At 37.5% G+C, this 18,801-nt stretch overlaps 1 protein-coding gene across 2 annotated transcripts in view; it reads right to left on the minus strand.

Annotated features, from left to right (window-relative positions):
* Positions 1–18,801, minus strand: part of MAPRE2 (microtubule associated protein RP/EB family member 2) — a 100,379-nt gene that overhangs the window by 38,072 nt on the left and 43,506 nt on the right. For both annotated transcript variants that reach the window (XM_065889668.1, XM_065889669.1), the window contains one exon: positions 418–563. In XM_065889668.1, the coding sequence (XP_065745740.1) occupies positions 418–563 (146 nt within the window). The remainder of the gene's footprint in view (positions 1–417; positions 564–18,801) is intronic.

Raw genomic sequence — 18,801 nt, forward strand, 5'->3', positions numbered from 1 at the left:
TCAAATAATTTAAATAACTTGCTCAAGTCATGGTGCTGGGATTCAAACCCGTGCCATTTCTACCGTACTATGCTATTTCTTTAAAGAAACAAAACACACAAAGAACCACAGTGGCATCTGGCAAACATAAAAATTTCTCATCTGCAATGCTAATACAGAATAACAACATTTCAGCATTCATAATTTCTGTTAGCGTTTTTAGTCTAATGGCTACAAGTTTAGAAATCTCCTAAAATAAAAACCTCATGCGAATATGGGAAGTGAGGGCTGGTGCTTTATGCTCAGTACAGGACCCAACCTACTGTAGTGATGTCAAGATATATCCCATTGACACATTTTTGGATTTTTGCATCTCTGCATAAAAACCATTTTAAGCAAAGACAATGCATTTTATGGAGGTACAAGTGTGTCTCCTACCTTATCAACATTCATTCGCTTAAACGATGCTTGCAGAAGCTTAAAATTGTGAATGTACTCATGTTCCAACTTCGCTTGAAATTTTACTTTCTTCAAACTAATGCAGCCAGGAAAGAGCATGTCCATGAACTGGCAGTAGGCTGCTCCTGGAAAGAGACAAGAAAAGGACCAGTGTGAGTCAGACTGTACCACGTGCGACTGAGGGTTGCTGGGCAGGAGGGAGCTGGGAGCCCAGAGCCCTCAGCCCTCCTGCCGTGTGTGCTCCTCTCCTCATTGCACCCACATCTCCTCATCCACCAGGGGAGGGTGCTGGTGGGCAGGGACGTGCCTTGACGCAGCTCCTGCCACTTCCCCATCCCTAACCACTGTGGTACCGACGCTGTTCACCAGAGCATCACCAGATTCCACAGTGAACAGAACTTCATCCTTCAACACCAAGGAAATCAGTGTATGAACAACTCTTCTTAGCTTCTATCAGAAAAAAAAGGAACATATTTTTCCTTCCATCTAGCTGCTACTGGCTCCAAATCATTAAAACACATAAGAGAAAAATAGCAGAAAATTTCAACATGAGCAAACTACATGAAATATGGAGCTCAAAAAAATATGCATACGCCGCCCAAGCTGTTTTATGTCCACCCTGCAAAATGACTGAGGTGAAACCGTTTAACTAAGCCAACTAATACCAAAAACCGTTGTATACCAATTTAATTTCAGTCCAGAGCAATGAGGTTCCTATATTAACGTGAAGGATGGAGACATGGAGACTCTGAAACTTACAGAAGTTCAGAGTCATGCTATTTATGACTGAGAAATAAAAATAACAGACATGTTCAATGAGTTCCCTGAGGAAACAGTCATAGAAAAAAGGATATTAGTAAGTCTTTCATATATATATATATATATATATATATAAATTTTATGCAGAACTCTTAGATCATAACAATATCAACTAGAAAATCCCAGGAAGATCATACATATCGACTCACAAAGGCTAAAGGCATTTAGAAATTCCAAGCCAGAATGATTATTTTTCTTTTACAAGTAGGAAAAGCAATCGAGTGGTGAGAATGGAACAAATGGCCATTTCTGTGTTCTTTCTTTCTTTGCTTCTCCAGATCTCTTGGTCTGTTTCTGTAACGTGTCAACGATATGCCTTTCTGAACATAAAGGGTTCTCCTCCATCCTTTGGTATCAAGGTTTCTGTGAGGAGCCTTTCATTCTGTTTGGGCGACTCACCTTTACACAGGAAGAGCCCACTTGGTCTCTTATGTCAAACAGATGTTGAGCATCCTTTACTGAGATAGGAATCCCAGGAAAGAGGGAACCAGATATTAAGAATCTAAAGGCTGCTACAACAGGAAATGGTGGGGCAACTCATTATTTGTAGGCAAGAGTATAAAGTGATGAAATATAGGCCACAATAAACATCACCTCCAGAATCCTTATATCTGTGGATGCTTCCTTTAGATGCCAATACCCTAAGTACAAACTGGTACTTCTGTAGTCAAGCAGATGGGTTCTCTTAAAAACAAGACAAAATAAAACAAACCAAAACAAAAAACACTGGAGGAGGTGAGAGAAGCATCATGATCTTGGGGGGCATTCTTACAGTCATCATCCAATTATTCAGGTCCTCCTTTTGAAGTGCCACCAGATGGAGCCAATACCAAAAGCCATTCAACATGATTTTTATACAGATGGGGGTGTCTACACACAAGTGTCTCATTACCTGCTCTTTAAAGAGTTATTTTCACTTTTGTAGTGGTTAGCATAAAATTTACTTATGGAGACACCGGTATCTATGTGTTCGTACAAATCCAGCAAGCAAATCTTCCAAATTTAAAAAGCAATAACAGCTTTTGAAACAAACAAAAAAACCCCACCAAACTCGAATACAGAGCATGAAGGAAGAAATGAAAAATCATCTCTGGTCTCATCATCCAGAGAAAACCACTGTTAATATTCTGGCACATAACATTCTATTTTTTTAAAAATTTAACAGACCATGGTTCCCTTTCTGGATCATTAAATATTCGCTACTGACATTTTTAATGGCCTTCTGATTTTATATCATGCTTAGCAACTTTCCCAAGCCAAGATTACATAAATATTCATGTGTATTTTCTTTAAGTACTTTTATGGTCTCAAGTTTCACATTTACATTCTGAATAGACGTGGAATTTATTTTGGCCTATGATATAAAGGACGGTTCTAATTTTAGTTATTCCAAATGTTAGTGGAAATTTTTGGCTCCCCAGCATTTGGACACCTTCCTATCTGACTTGATGCACCAGGGCCCTGCCTCTCACCACAGTACCGAAAGTGGGCAGATATCCCTTTCCCAACACCCAGGGTAAGATGCAGGCCTGTGACCTAGGCTCTGCCTTTGGATGCTCTTGCCCGGGTCTCAGAGTCTTAAGGGAGTGAGTGAAACATGCAGGGATCATTAGAATTTGGTCATGGTGGCAGCGGTGGGATCTAGCAGATGCTTCAGGAGCACAGCGGCATCCTAACCATCCTAGTCCAGTGGCTCAAGGGAGGATCTATTCCTAGTTTCTTCACATCTTTTGGATGCTGTCACCTTCTGAGCTTGGTTCCCCACTGACTGTGAGAGCTGCCCAATGTGATTTCTGTAAATCTGTCTCTGCTTAAACTTGCCAGAATTATTTTCTGCTATTTTCAACCACAATTGCTGACTGATAAAGTTAGCTAGGTGTTGAAAACCATAATTTCATAGATAATCTATACTTTTCCCACTGAGGAATCACTAATTTTACTCTCTCTCTGACTTTCCAAATACATGCATTTAAAGTGTCTTCAAGGTTTTTTTTGGGGGGGGAGGCAGGTCCTGTCCCCATGATAGGTTCACAGTCTTCATTTTTTAAATACATATATAATATGTATTACTATCTGTAGAATAATTTCTCCTCTCCTTTTTCTCAAAATTTTCTTAAATTCTGTAATGCATTCGTTCTTTCCATTATAATTTCGAATTATACTGGCATGAAGAAACTAGATCTTCATTCATGGCATGAAGAAACTAGATCTTAAAAATTTAGTCATTTATTGAGATAGCCTCATCCACCAGAGGGCAGACAGCAGAAGCAAGAAGAACTACAATCCAGCAGCCTGTGGAAAGAAAACCACACTGACAGAAAGACAGACAAAATGAAAAGACAGAGGGCTACGTACCAGATGAAGGAACAAGATAAAACCCCAGAAAAACAATTAAACGAAGTGGAGATAAACAACCTTCCAGAAAAATAGTTCAGAATAATGACAGTAAAGATGATCCAGGACCTAGGGAAAAGAATGGAGGCAAAGGTGGAGAAAATGAAAGAAAGGTTTAACAAAGACCTAGAAGAATTAAAGAACAAACAAAGAGAGATGAACAATACAATAACTGAAATGAAAGATACACTAGAAGGAATCAATAGCAGAATAACTGAGGCAGAAGAATGGATAAGTGTCCTGGAAGACAGAATGGTGGAATACACTGCCGCAGAACAGAAAAAGGAAAAATAATGAAAAGAAATGAAGACAGCCTAAGAGACCTCTGGGACAATATTAAATGCACCAACATTCACATTATAGGGGTCCCAGAAGGAGAAGAGAGAGAGAAAGGGCCAGAGAAAATATATGAAGAGATGATAGTTGAAAACATCACTAACATGGGAAAGGAAATAGCCACCCAAGTCCAGGAAGTGCAGAGTCCCAGGCAGGATAAAGCCAAGGAGAAATACAACGAGACACATAGTAATCAAATTGACAAAAATTAAAGACAAAGAAAAATTATTAAAAGCAACAAGGGAAAAACAACAAATAACATATAAGGGAACTCCCATAACATTAACAGCTGATTTCTCAGCAGAAATTCTGCAAGCCAGAAGGGAGTGGCATGATATATTTAAAGTGATGAAAGGGAAGAACCTACAACCAAGATTACTCTACCCAGCAAGGATCTCATTCAGATTCAACAGAGAAATCAAAAGCTTTACAGACAAGCAAAAGCTAAGAGAATTCAGCACCACCAAACCAGCTCTACAACAAATGCTAAAGGAACTTCTCTAAGTGGAAAACACAAGAGAAGAAAAGGACCTACAAAAACTAACCCAAAACATTTAAGAAAATGGTAGCAGGAATATACATATCGATAATTACCTTAAATGTGAACGAATTAAATGCTCCAACCAAAAGACACAGGCTCACTGAATGGATACAAAAACAAAACCCATATATATGCTGTCTATAAGACACCCACTTCGGACCTAGGGACAAATACAGACTGAAAGTGAGGGGATGGAAAAGATATTCCATGCAAATAGAAATGAAAAGAAAGCTGGAGTAGCAATACTCATATCAGATAAAATAGACTTTAAAATAAAGAATGTTACAAGAGACAAGGAAGGACACTACTAATGATCAAAGGATCAATTCGAGAAGAGGATAAAACAATTATAAATATATATGCACCCAACATAGGAGCAACTCAATACATAAGGCAACTGCTAACAGCTATAAAAGAGGAAATCGACAGTAACACAGTAATAGTGGGGGACTTTAACACCTCACTTACACCAACAGACAGATAATTCATACAGAAAATTAATAAGGAAACACAAGCTTTAAATGACACAATGGACCAGATAGATTTAAGTGATATTTATAGGACATTCCATCCAAAAACAGCAGATCACACTTTCTTCTCAAGTGCACATGTAACATTCTCTAGGAGAATGTACACACATCTTGGGTCACAAATCAAGCCTCAGTAAACTGAAGAAAACTGAAATCATATCAAGTATCTTTTCTGACCACAGCGCTATGAGGTTAGAAATCAATTACAGGGAAAAATAACATAAAAAACGCAAACACATGGAGGCTAAACAATACGTTACTAAATAACCAAGAGATCACTAAAGAAATCAAAGAGGAAATAAAAAAATACCTAGAGACAAATGACAATGAAAACACGATGACCCAAAACCTATGGGATGCAGCAAAAGCAGTTCTAAGAGGGAAGTTTACAGCAATACGATCCTACCTCAAGAAGGAAGGAAAATCTCATATAAACAATCTAACCTTACACCTAAAGGAACTAGAGAAAGAAGAACAAACAAAACCCAAAGTTAGTAGAAGGAAAGAATCATAAAGATCAGAGCAGAAATAAATGAAATAGAAACAAAGAAAACAATAGCAAAGATCAATAAAACTAAAAGCTGGTTCTTTGAGAAGATAAACAAAATTGATAAACCATTAGCCAGACTCATCAAGAAAAAGAGGGAGAGGACTCAAATCAATAAACTTAGAAAAGAAAAAGGAGAAGCTACAACAGACAACGCAGAAATACAAAGCATCATAAGAGACTACTACAAGCAACACTAAGCCAATAAAATGGACAACCTGGAAGACATGAACAAACTCTTAGAAAGGTATAACCTTCCAAGACTGAACCAGGAAGAAACAGAAAACACGAACAGACCAATCACAAGTAATGAAATTGAAACCATGATTAAAAACCTTCCAACAAACAAAACTCCAGTACCAGATGGCTCCACAGGTGAATTCTATCCAACATTTAAAGAAGAGCTAACACCCATCCTTCTCAAACTCTTCCAAAAAACTGCAGAGGAAGGAACACTCCCAAAGTCATACTACAAGGTCACTGTCACCCTGATATCAAAACCAGACAAAGATACTACAAAAAAAGAAAATTACAGACCAATATCACTGATGAATATAGATGCAAAAATCCTCAACAAGATACCAGCAAACAGAATCCAAATACACATTAAAAGGATCATACACCATGAATAAGTGGGATTTATCCCAGGGATACAAGGATTCTTCAATATACGCAAATCAATCAATGTGATACACCATATTAACAAACTGAAGAATAAAAACCATATGATCATCTCAGTAGATGCAGAAAAAGCTTTTGACAAAATTCAACACCCATTTATGATAATAACTCTCCAGAAAGTGGGCACAGAGGGAACCTACCTCAACATAATCAAGGCCATATATGACAAACCCACAGCCAACATCATTCTCAATGGTGAAAAACTGAAAGCATTTCCTCTAAGATCAGGAAAAGACAAGGATGTCCACTCTCACCACTATTATTCAACATAGTTTTGGAAGTCCTAGCCACAGCAATCAGAGAAGAAAAAGAAATAAAAGGAATACAAATTGGAAAAGAAGAAGTAAAACGGTCACTGTTTGCACATGAAATGATACTATACATAGACAATCCTAAAGATGCCACCAGAAAACTACTAGAGCTAATTAATCAATGAATTTGGTAAAGTTGCAGGATACAAAATTAATGCACAGAAATCTCTTGCATTCCTATACACTAACAACAAAAGATCAGAAAGAGAAATTAAGGAAACAATCCCATTCACCATTGCAACAAAAAGAATAAAATACCTAGGAATAAATCCACCTAAGGAGGTAAAAGACCTCTACTCAGAAAACTATAAGACACTGATGAAAGAAATCAAAGATGACACAAACAGTTGGAGAGATATACCATGTTCTTGGATTGGAAGAATCAATATTGTGAAAATGACTATACTACCCAAAGCAATCTACAGATTCAATGCAACCCCTATCGAATTACCAATGGCATTTTTTACAGAACTAGAACAAAAAATCTTAAAATTTGTACGGAGACACAAAAGACCCCGAAGAGCCAAAGCAGTCTTGAGGGGAAAAAACGTAGCCAGAGGAATCAGACTCCCTGACTTCAGACTGTATTACAAAGCTACAGTAATCAAGACAATATGGTACTGGCAGAAAAACAGAAATGTACATCAATGGAACAGGAGTGAAAACTCGGAATAAACTCATGCAACATATGGTCACCTTATCTTTGATAAGAGAGGCAAGAATATACAAAGGAGAAAAGACAGCCTCTTCAATAAGTAGTGCTGGAAAAACTGGACAGCTACATGTAAAAGAATTAAATCAGAACACTCCCTAACACCATACACAAAAATAAACTCAAAATGGATTCAAGACCTAAATGTAAGACCAGACACAATAAAACTCTTAGAGGAAAACACAGGAAGAACACTCTGACATAAATCACAGCAAGATCTCTTTTGACCCACCTCCTAGACTAATGAAAATAAATACAAAAATAAACAAAAGAGACCTAATGAAACTTAAAAGCTTTTGGACAGCAAAGGAAACTATAAACAAGATGAAAAGACAATGCTCAGGATGGGAGAAAATATTTGCAAATGAATCAACAGACAAAGGATTAATCTCCAAAGTATATAAACAGCTCAGGCAGCTCAATATTAAAAACAAAAACAATGCAATCAATAAATGGGCAGATCTACACAGACATTTCTCCAAAGAAGACATACAGATGGCCGAGAGGTACATGAAAAGATGCTCAACATCACTAATTATTAGAGAAATGCATATCCAAACTACAATGAGGTATCACCTCACAGCAGTTAGAATGGGCATCACAGAAAATCTACAAACAACAAATGCTGGAGAGGGTGTGGAGAAAAGGGAACCCTCTTGCACTGTTGGTGGGAATGTAACTTGATAGTAGCCATTATAGAGAACACTATGGAGGTTCCTCAAAAAAACTAAAATAGAATTATCGAATGACCCAGCAATCCCACTACTGAGCATATATCCTGAGAAAACCATAATTCAAAAAGACACATGCACCCCAATGTTCATTGCAGCTCTATTTACAATAGCCAGATCATGGAAGCAACCTAAATGTCCATCAACAGACGAATGGATAAAGATGTGGTACATATATACAATGGAATATTACTCAGCCATGAAAAGGAATGAAATGGGGTCATTTGCAGAGATGTGGATGGACCTAGAGACTGTCATACAGATTGAAGTAAGTCAGAAAGAGAAAAAGAAATATCGAATATTAACACATATATGTGAAATCTAGAAAAATGGTACAGATGAACCAGTTTACAAGGCAGAAATAGAGACAGAGATGTAGAGAACAAACGTATGGACACCAAGGGGGTAAAGCGGGGGTGGTGGGATGAACTGGTAGATTGGGATTGACATATATACACTAATATGTATAAAATAGATAACTAATAAGAACCTGCTGTATAAAAAAATAAATTCAAAAAAAATTTAGTCATTTATTATGTAATGATAAAGGTTTATTGAAATATAATTCATATACCATAAAGTTCAATCTTTTAAAGTTTATAATTCAGTGGTTTTTAATATATTCACAGAATCATGCACCTATCACCACTCTCTAATTCCAGAAGATTCTCATTAGCCCCCCCCTCCCCAAACAAACCCCATACATATTAGCAGCCACTCTTGATTCTCTCCTCCCACCAGACCCTGGTAACCACTAATCTATTTTCTGTCTCTACAGATTTACTTATTTTGGCCATTTCATATAAATGCAATCATAAAATACGTGGCCTTTGTGTCTAGTTTCACTCACTTAGCAAAATCTTTCCCAGGTTCATCCATGTTGTGGCACATATCAGAACGTCATATTCCTTTTTATGGCTGAATAATATTCCATTGTATGAATGTAACACACTTTATTGATTGAATCATCAGTTGATGAACATTTGAGTTGTTTTCACTCTGGGCTATTATTAGCAATGCTGCTATAAACATTCATGCAGATGATTTTGTGTGAACATAATTTTCAATTCTCTTGGGATATACCTAGGAGTGGAAAATGGTACCACTGTGTTTTAACATTTTGAGGAACTGCCAGACTGTTTTCCAAAGCAGGTGCTCCATTTCACACTCCCACCAGCAATATATGAGGGTTCAAGTTTCTCCAGATCTTCACCAACACTTGTGTTTTTGATTCTAGCCATCCTAGTGTGTGTAAATTTTGATTTGATTTCCCTAATGGCTAATGATGTTGAACACCTTTTTCATATGCTTTTTTACCATTTGTATATCTTCTTTGGAGAAATGTTTATGCAAATCCTTTGCCGATTTTTAAAGTGGGTTAAATGCCTTTTTGTTGGTGAGTTATTAAGAGTTCTTTCTACATTTCGGATACAGGTCGCTTATCAGATATCTGATTTGCAAATATCTTCTCCTGTTCTTGTGGATTGTCTTTTTCTTGATGGTATCCTTTGAAGCACAAAACTTTTTCATTTTGATGAAAAATTTATCCATTTTTTCTTTTGTTACTTGGCTTTCGTCACATCTAAGAAACCACTGCTTAATCTAAATGCATGACGATTTCACATACATTTCTTCTAAAAGTTGTATAGTTTAGTTCTTACATTAAGGTCAATGATCCATTTTCAGTTATTTCTTCTATATGGTGTGAGGTTTGTATCCAAACTTCATTATTTTGCATGTGACCATTCAGTTATCCCAGCACCATTTAATTATCTTGGCACTCTTGTTAAAATCAATTAACTATAAATATATGGGTTTATTTCTGGACTCTCAGTTCTATTCCATCTATACACCTATCCTTGGGCCAGTAACACTGTCTTGATTACTGCAGGTCTGTAGTCAGTTTTGAAATCAAAAGTAGAAGTCCTGGAACTTTGTTCTTCCATCTGAAGATTGTTTCAGCTATTCTGGGTCCCACGAATTTACCTATTAATCTCAGAATCAGCTTGTCAATTTGTGTAAAAAGGTAGTTGACTACGTCTGCATCTCTATTCCTGCCCTGCAAATAGGTTCATCTGTACCATTTTTCTAGATTCAACACGGACACGGGGTGGGAGGGAAGGGGCGAATGGGGGGAATTGGGAGATAGGAATTGACATATATACACTACCATGTGTAAAACATAGCTAGTGGGAACGTGCGGTATAGCACAGGGAGCTCAGCTTGCTGCTCTGTGGTGACCTAGATGGCTGGGATGGGGGGTGGGGTGGGAGGGAGGTCCAAGAAGGAGGGGATATATGTATACATATAGCTGATTCACTTTGTTGTACAGCAGACACTAACACAACATTGTAAAGCAACTATACCCCAATTAAAAAAATAAAAAGAAAAAAAACCACAGAATGTTCTTTGTGGGGAAAATAAAAGTAGGTGAGATTTTGACAGGGACTGAATTGAATCTAGAGATTAATCTGGGGAGTACTGCTATCTTAACAACATAAAGTTTTCCAATCCACGAACATGAGATAGCTTTCCACTTAAGTTCCTCCAGTGATATTTTAAAGTTTTTAGTATATAAGTCTTATACTTCTTTGTTAAATTTATTGTATTCTCTTTAATGCTACTTTAAGTGGAATTGTACTCTTTATTTTTGGATAGTTAATTAATGTTAATAAGGTGGATTTTGGGGTACTGATCTTGTATCCACCAACCCTGCTTAACTGACTTATTAGTCGTACTAGTTTTTTGTTGGTTCCTTAGGATTTCTACATACAAGATCATGGCTCTGCAAACAGAGATAGTTTTACTTCTTTCTTTCTAAGCTGAATGCCTCATTTCTTTTTCTTGCCCAATTGCCCTGGCCAGAACCTCTAGTAAAATGTTGAATAGAAGTGCCAGGAGTGGACATCCTGTCCCGTTCCTTGTCTTAGTGGGGAAGCATCTATTCACTGCTAAGTATGGTAAAAGCTATGGGTTTTTCATAGATAGCATTATGATCACACTGAGGAAGTTTCCTTCTATTCCTAGTTTTAGTGTTTTTAATCATGAAAGGGTATTGAATTTTGTCAAATGCTTCTTTAAATATCCACTGACAGTGTCATGTGGCTTTTGTCCTTTATTCTATTAATATGGTGTATAACACTGATTGATTTTCATATGTTAAGACAACCTTGCATTAATCCTATTTGATCATGGTGCATAATCCTTTTTATATGTTGCTGGATTTATTCTGCTAGTATTTTGTTGAGGATTTTTACGTCTATATTCATAAGAGATACTGGTCTATAGTTTTCTTGTGATGTCTTTGTTTGTTTGTTTGTTTTGGGCCACTCTGTGCCACATGTGGGATCTTAGTTCCCTAACCAGGGATCGAGCCCATGCCACCTGCATTGGAAGCATGGAGTCTTAACCAATGGACCGCCAGGGAAGTCCCTGGTTTTGTTATCAGGGTAATATTGGCCTCACAGAATGAGTTGTAAAGTGTTCCCCTCTCTTATGCTTTTTGGAAGCGTTTTTAAAGGATTGGTGTTAGTTTTTCTTTAAATATTTGGTAGAATTCACCATTAAGTTATTTGGGCCTGGGCTTTTCTTTGTGGAAATTTGTATTGCAATTACTAATTCAATCTCTTGTTTTATAGGTCTATTCAGAATTTCTATTTAAGTAGTTTATGTCTTTCTAGGTATTTATCCATTTCATCTAGATTACTGAAAATTATTGATTTTTAAACATTTACTTCTATTGTTACAGAGTTATTACTCATGAGTGCTAATAAATTTTCAGTTATGTCTCTGGTTTTTTAGGGCGAAATCAATGCAGAAAGTAATGCCTTTGTTATACCATATATACATGTATATGGTATACAAAAAATATGTACCAACTACCTTTCCAACCACCATGGAGATAATAAAAATGGTTTCCTTCTCTGATTAATATGATCAGTCATAATCATTGATTTCCTAATGTTGAATCATCTTTGCATTCTTAGACTAAGTCCTACTTGGTAATGTTTACAAAGTCTTCTTTACAGTGCTGGTTTAGATTTGCAAACTCATAAGTGAGACTGTGTGCAACATTTATTGTGTGCTTTTGTCTTATTTTCTTATAGTTCTTTTAAGTTTAAAAAATAAATATAAAATATGGGAGGGACTTCCCTGGTGGTGCAGTGGTTGGGAATCCGCCTGCCAATGCAGGGGACACAGGTTCGAGCCCTGGTCCGGGAAGATCCCACATGCTGTGGAGCAACTAAGCCCATGTGCCACAACTACTGAACCTGCGCTCTAGAGTCCGCGAGCCACAACTACTGAGCCTGCATGCCACAACTACTGAAGCCCACGCGCCTAGAGCCCGTGCTCCGCAACAAGAAAAGCCACCACAATGAGAAGCCCACACGCCACAATGAAGAGTAGCCCCCACTCGCCGCAACTAGAGAAAGCCTGCATGCAGCAACGAAGACCCAACGCAGCCAAAAATACATAAATAAGTAAATAAATAAATTTTAAAAAATTAAATAAAAACTTGAGTGCTAAAGTTAAAAAAAATTTTGATTAGAATCCTAACTGCACAACTTGCTACCTGTATGTCCTGGGCTTTTCACACCTTCCCTATGCATTTCAGAGCCCCATGAGCATCAAATAAGCTGACTAATTTTTTCAATAAACAATGAAGAAAGGGTGGATCACATTAAGATTTCCAATAAATGGTATGTTATATGATCATCTAGGTATAATATCGTATGCCACCCTCTAGAGTCAAAGGAGCCTCTGAGAATTTTTAAGAATTATCTTACTGACTTTGTGAACTATGCTAAAGATTTCTTGCTATTGCCTCTGGTTATGTCCATTTGGGTATTTTCAACTTCCATTCCTCAAATATCTAGTGCTTAAAGAGACATCAGGAAAAGGATACCTTGACATTAATTTTTGCTACTAAGAACATCATCAGTGGTTCTTGTAGAGCAGGAAACCACACTCAGGCATAACCTGAACAAGGCTGCCATGTTCTGATTCCCATCAAAGGTCGACCCGCCACCTCTTCTCTGGATCACGTCTCCCCTCCCGTTCTCGTTGATGTCATTCCTGCAACTATCCTCACTCTCTCTTGCAATGTCAATTTCTTTCCATATGGACTGCTCTTAACATGTGCAAACATGCTCTAGTATCATGTGACTTTGACAAAATAAGATAAAAGGCTTCCTTAACTCCACGTGATCCATTAGCTATTATGCTATTTATCTCCTCCTATACACAGCAAAACTTGACAAAACTGTCTATTTCCATTGTTTCATCTACCATTCAAATCAGTTCTGTTGTCTTCCAATCTTACCCTGTTCTGGTCGAGGCCATCAACAGCTTCTCTGTTACTGAATCTAACAGTCACTTTTCTTTCTTCATCTAACTCAACCTCTGAATAGTATTTGGCTCTGGTGACCACTCCCTCCTTGAAATTCTGTATTTTGTTCCTTAATTAGACAAAATGGGTACCAACTAACTTGAAAATTCAGGAATCACTGCCATTGTCCTGAAAGTCTAGCCAGCCACAAATTAGAATGTTCCTCATTGAGAGGTGTAGAGATTTTGGGGTCATTTCATTAATCTCGCAATGATGTGGGCCTACATTTTACACAGATCCCACTTTCATCAAATTATGCCAAGGCTGCCGTTATTCATGTACTGCCCCTTGCTAAGGATTCCACAGTGGTTCCTATGAAACCACTACAAAATCCAAACTCCTTCCCTGGCCTGCAGTGTCCTGTGACCAGGTCTCTGTCCACCTCTCCCTGGAAGCTCCTTTCACACTGGCTTCCTTGTTACTCCATGTTCTTGCTATTCAGATCAAGGCTTGGACGTCACTTCCTCAGAGAGGTCCTTCCTGACCATGCCATCTGAAGTCACCCTCCAGTTACTCTACCACCTCATCTAGTTTTATGTCTGGTGTTTTACTGTTAACTCATATGTTGGTTTGTGGTTTACTGCCCCCCTCGCTGGAATGTAGGTTTCAAGAGAGTCTGCACTTTAATCGATCTTGGTCCCCTCTGTATCCAATCCTTTACTGCAGTACCTGCCATAGTGTGGGCTTCAATAAACATCCGGTTAATGAATGGAGGTCTACAGGTTGTGTAGCAGTTGAACCACAACAAGGGATGGTAAATGATAAAATTCTAATGTTACCAAAGTCCCAAATATGAGGTATTCCTGGAAGAGTTGCTACATATTCTTTTAAAAATTGATGGGGTATGAATACATTAAAAACAGAACAAAATAAAACAAACAAACAAAAATCTAACCAAAACAAGAGCCACTCTGGAAATCAGTCTTCAGTAAAGTGAAAAATAAGCTTCAAAAGGCAAACTATTAGATATCACACCAAAGTAAAAGCATTCCAAATTGTAGGATGTTGTGTTCACCAAGAGATGAACTATGATGGGCTATGCTCTAAGTCTATCAGCTCAAGGTGCTATGCAGTTATGAAGGTCAGCAAGATTCTGGAAATAATCAGGAAATGAGTAGAAAAAGGGAACAGATTCTGTCTTTGTACAGTGCCATGCTATGCCTGTGCCTATAGTCCTAAGGATGGTTTCAGTTGTTATATATCAAAAGTGACATAATGGAGCTGAAAAACTTGGGGACAGAAATCTAAAAGGAACAGCTGGGACACTGTATAAAGGCAGAACTCAAAAATGAATCTCCAGACTCAAAAGATCTGAGGATGTATGATTTCCGTGTATGAAATCATGAAAAGCATGAGAAGACAAATCATCTCATTTTTACCAGATCCCAGGACCTCAGGAGAAGAATATCAGGATAAACTGACATTTTTAAAAGGAAAATTTCAGATAACAAAAGGGAAAGGAAATATTACTTTATAAGTTTATGGACTGCATTATGCCAAGAAATTTAAGAAATGAAAACACCTACATTTGTATAAAATCTATTAAAGCTTGCATATCTATTTTAAACATTCTGAACCCCACAGAGATAAGTATTTTTAATTATCATCATCCTATTTTAGAGACTTGGGAACAGGCTCAGAAAGTCATTCAGCTAACAAAAGTAACAAAAGTAGAATTTACACTCTGTTCTGAACTCCAGTTAAAAATTTTCTTTCTTCTTCTCTATGCTGCTTCTAGGGATCATAAAATTTTAGGGTTCAAAGAGAGTTTAGAAAATTTGCTAGATTATGATTTTATAAGGAGTCACAAAGGAAACTGCAAGAGAAAATACGAACCTTTCAGAATGACAGGAGGAGTGTCAGCCATATGTTTCCTCCTCATAGAACAATCCTGGGCTAGACAGATAGCTCATTAATCTGCTCCAAGGTCATGGTTTTATATTTTAGTATATATACTCATAATAACTTTATTTTACATATATAGTGTATATATGTAAATATAATAAGCACAGCCTTTCTCAATAATATATTACTATTCACTTTGTTGTACACCTGTAACTAATACAACATTGTAAGTCAACTATACTCCAGTAAAAATTAAAATAAATAACATTCTATATTCCTTGAAAAAAAAAAATATATTACTGCTGTCAAGATTTCACAGTACTCTCCCAGAACTGGGACACAATCTGTGGAGAAGATATCAAGCTATTTTGGGTTCAGCCACGAACCGCTACTCAAATTCCCCATCTGATTTTCTCCCAGGCCAAATAAAACAAACAGCAGCCCTTACACAGAAAAGCCTATGTCACTGAGGTCTTCAGTTACTACTTTTCTACAATCTTACTTGGTACCGATGAAGGGTCAGAAGAAAAGAACGACAACGTCTATTCACTGGACACATCTATGCCATTATACCTTTAATTACAGAAATCATTACAGGCAAACAACTTTTTAAAAAGCTTATTCTCTCAAACTAATATCAGTGAGGACCAGGGAGGGAGCGGGAAGGATAGAGAACCAGACTGTCGGAACTTGGATCTAAGCCTCAATCATCTTGAACGGACTGTGACATGTCATCACACCCTTCTAAGCCAACAGTATTTCTAGCTGCAAAATGTCTGGTCTGGACAGATCTCTAAGCTCTAAAATTAGATGATTCTCTAACTCAAAGTCCATCACCAACTTGTCTTTTAAGGGATACTTGATATTTCTGCTAATTAGGATGCAACAATGTCTTTCATCCTCCCATGACTAAGACTTTTGCCAGCGCGCCTGCTTGTAGCCATCACCGTCCTTTGCCACAGTTGCTGTAGGAGCCAGGAGTACACAGCTGCACCTGGAGGGATGCTCCCAGGAGCACCCAGTCATGCCCTTCCCAGATTATATCTTCCAGGTACTCCTCTTTGAGCTCTTGATATTAATACACTCAGCAACATAACCATATTTTCTGTCATTTTCAGCAGCTGACTATTAAATATCTTTCCTATTAGAATATTGTTTTTACACAATAATCACAAAATCATTCCAGCTCTGTTTTCGCAGTAAGCCCCGTCTTTCCTGGAACTGATCTCACTGCAGAACTGCATATGTTACCAAAGCCCAAACCTCATGCTGAAGGCAGTATTTCCCTTTGGGAAATCAGGGCTTCCTAAGGAGGAAAGTGAGGCTGCAAAACACAGGGTTACATATTTCCAACACATCAGCAGCAATCGCTCTACCTACACAAACAGAAGGCTTGAAGAGCTTAATGGCAACTGTGAGATAATAATGCTTTGGAACATTAACATTTGAAAGGAATTTAAAATCCCAAACTTCAACTGCATTTTTCTAATACAACAAAAATATGCTGAAGTTGGTAGTAGCTCTGTGCTGTTTTTATAGGCATCTTTCACATTCCTGGCATGAACAGCAGCTTCATAGCTTCAGTTACCACAGTATTATTTAACTCTGTGAAAGTGAACTTAGAACACTGTCTACTTCACCTGCCCCAAGTCACAAATGCAAAAATAAAGATCTGCAGTTCAGAAACATGGTTCCAGCTGAGCTTCTTGCCGGGAATTCCCACGGTCCTCAACTGGGCTTCCTACTTCTTCTCACTGCTTGGAGTTATGTCAGAAACTTTTAATTCAAATTTTAAATGAGTCTCAAAGACAAATAGCTTTCAAACCAATTCCTTGAAGAGGAAAAGGAGTTAGAACCAGCAGGAAGATTTCAACTCCCGCAGACCTAGACACAGAAGGCTTCTGTGGCTTGTGCCGAGTGCTGAAAGCATGCTATCCGTGCCCTTCTCCACACTCAGAGGAAGCTGTCAAAAGACATTTTCATCACCTTTCTTTTATAGAAAAAGAAATAAGCCAGCAATCATTATTCCGGCAGATGGATTTTTAAGAGTATCAGCAGATATATTAAAAATCCTTGTTAAACCATGTGGCTGGGCTTTCATCTGATACATGCCCTCAAGTTTTACTGATTCATACGATATCAAACCTTTTTAAGAATCTTATACGGCTGCAGCAAATTGCAGTTAAAGATACCAATGTTCCCTGTTCACAACCTGCCTTCAAAACCCAGGAGTCCTTTTTAAAAAGTAACGTTACCTTTAAATCAGATTTTTATTAAGAAACTTGCAGAACAATGTTAAAAGTGACACCTTCCATAGAGATAATCGATCAGATATTAAGATCAATGTACTGAGTTGATTTAGTGCTTCTTCATCAAAAAATCATGGAAGAATGAAGACTGTTTTCCTCTATCTTTCAATAGGAAATTTCAATGTAGTAAAAAATCTACATACCAAATAGCCCTTGATTAAGATTTAGGTACCCATATTTTTATTTAAAAAGTAAATTTTAGAGAAATAATTAGATGATAGCAGATAGAAATACATGATACTCAGAACAGAGCTGGTACTTTAAGAGTGGTATTTGTGAAAATAATTTTCATAGAAATTAACTGCAACTCTATCTGTGTTGAAAACTGGAATGCAAAGCACGCTAAAGTCTAACTGGACTGTTTACAGTTGCTTTATTCAACGAAATCATAATTACCCTGTAACTTATCATCTTGCATTTGAGTGCCTTAGGGAAAAATATAAAACTCCAAATGTGCCTATGGATGCAGACAAAGATTCAGTCAATTGAAACAAGAAAGAAATGGCAGAAATACGAAATCATCGTATTGGTTTGAAAGATTTCTTTGTAGCTGCTAATTGACGACCCAGAGCTGGGTGTTTGGTTTCACTTCTAGTTTCTAACACCAGTGATTTCCTTTAGGGTAACGTGCTCATCAAATTTTACCCAAACAAGCTGCCTGACATATGCAGCTTCGTACCATAAGATCTGGCTTCTACGTGGGAATCATGAATGAAGGAAGGGGGAGAGGCACTTGGAGCGCAGGCAGGAATGGTGTGCAGGACAAAATGTCACTGGCTCCCAGGGAGTCTGATACTGAAACTGGCAGCGAGACATACCGAAGGCTGAAGGCCTAGAATAGAGCTGAAGTTAGAATTTGGCATTCCAGACAGAGAAGGACAAGGAGGCACTGAAAAGCCTTTATTGTGAAAAACAAGGAAGAAAGGTACATATGAAACCCATTCTGAAGGGGTCAGTTTTCTCATTAGGGTGATCAAAATAGAAAGTTCTATAAAGCTGTAGTATCAGAGGATATAAACAGTTTCTCTGTGTCTCCATGCAGGTATTTTCACACATTTGTTTGTATTACCTCCTCTACTTGAATGGACAAAAAGTTTTTTCTTTAAGTACTGAAATTACATGTGTGACTATGTAAAAATGCAAGATTTAAATTAAGAAAAGCTTGAGGAGAAGGTAAGAATCTGAAAAGATAGATTTCCTATCTAATTTCTGTGGTTA

The sequence above is a fragment of the Phocoena phocoena genome, chromosome 13 (genome assembly GCF_963924675.1).
Source record: "Phocoena phocoena chromosome 13, mPhoPho1.1, whole genome shotgun sequence".
In the NCBI taxonomy this organism is placed as follows: Eukaryota; Metazoa; Chordata; class Mammalia; order Artiodactyla; family Phocoenidae; genus Phocoena; species Phocoena phocoena.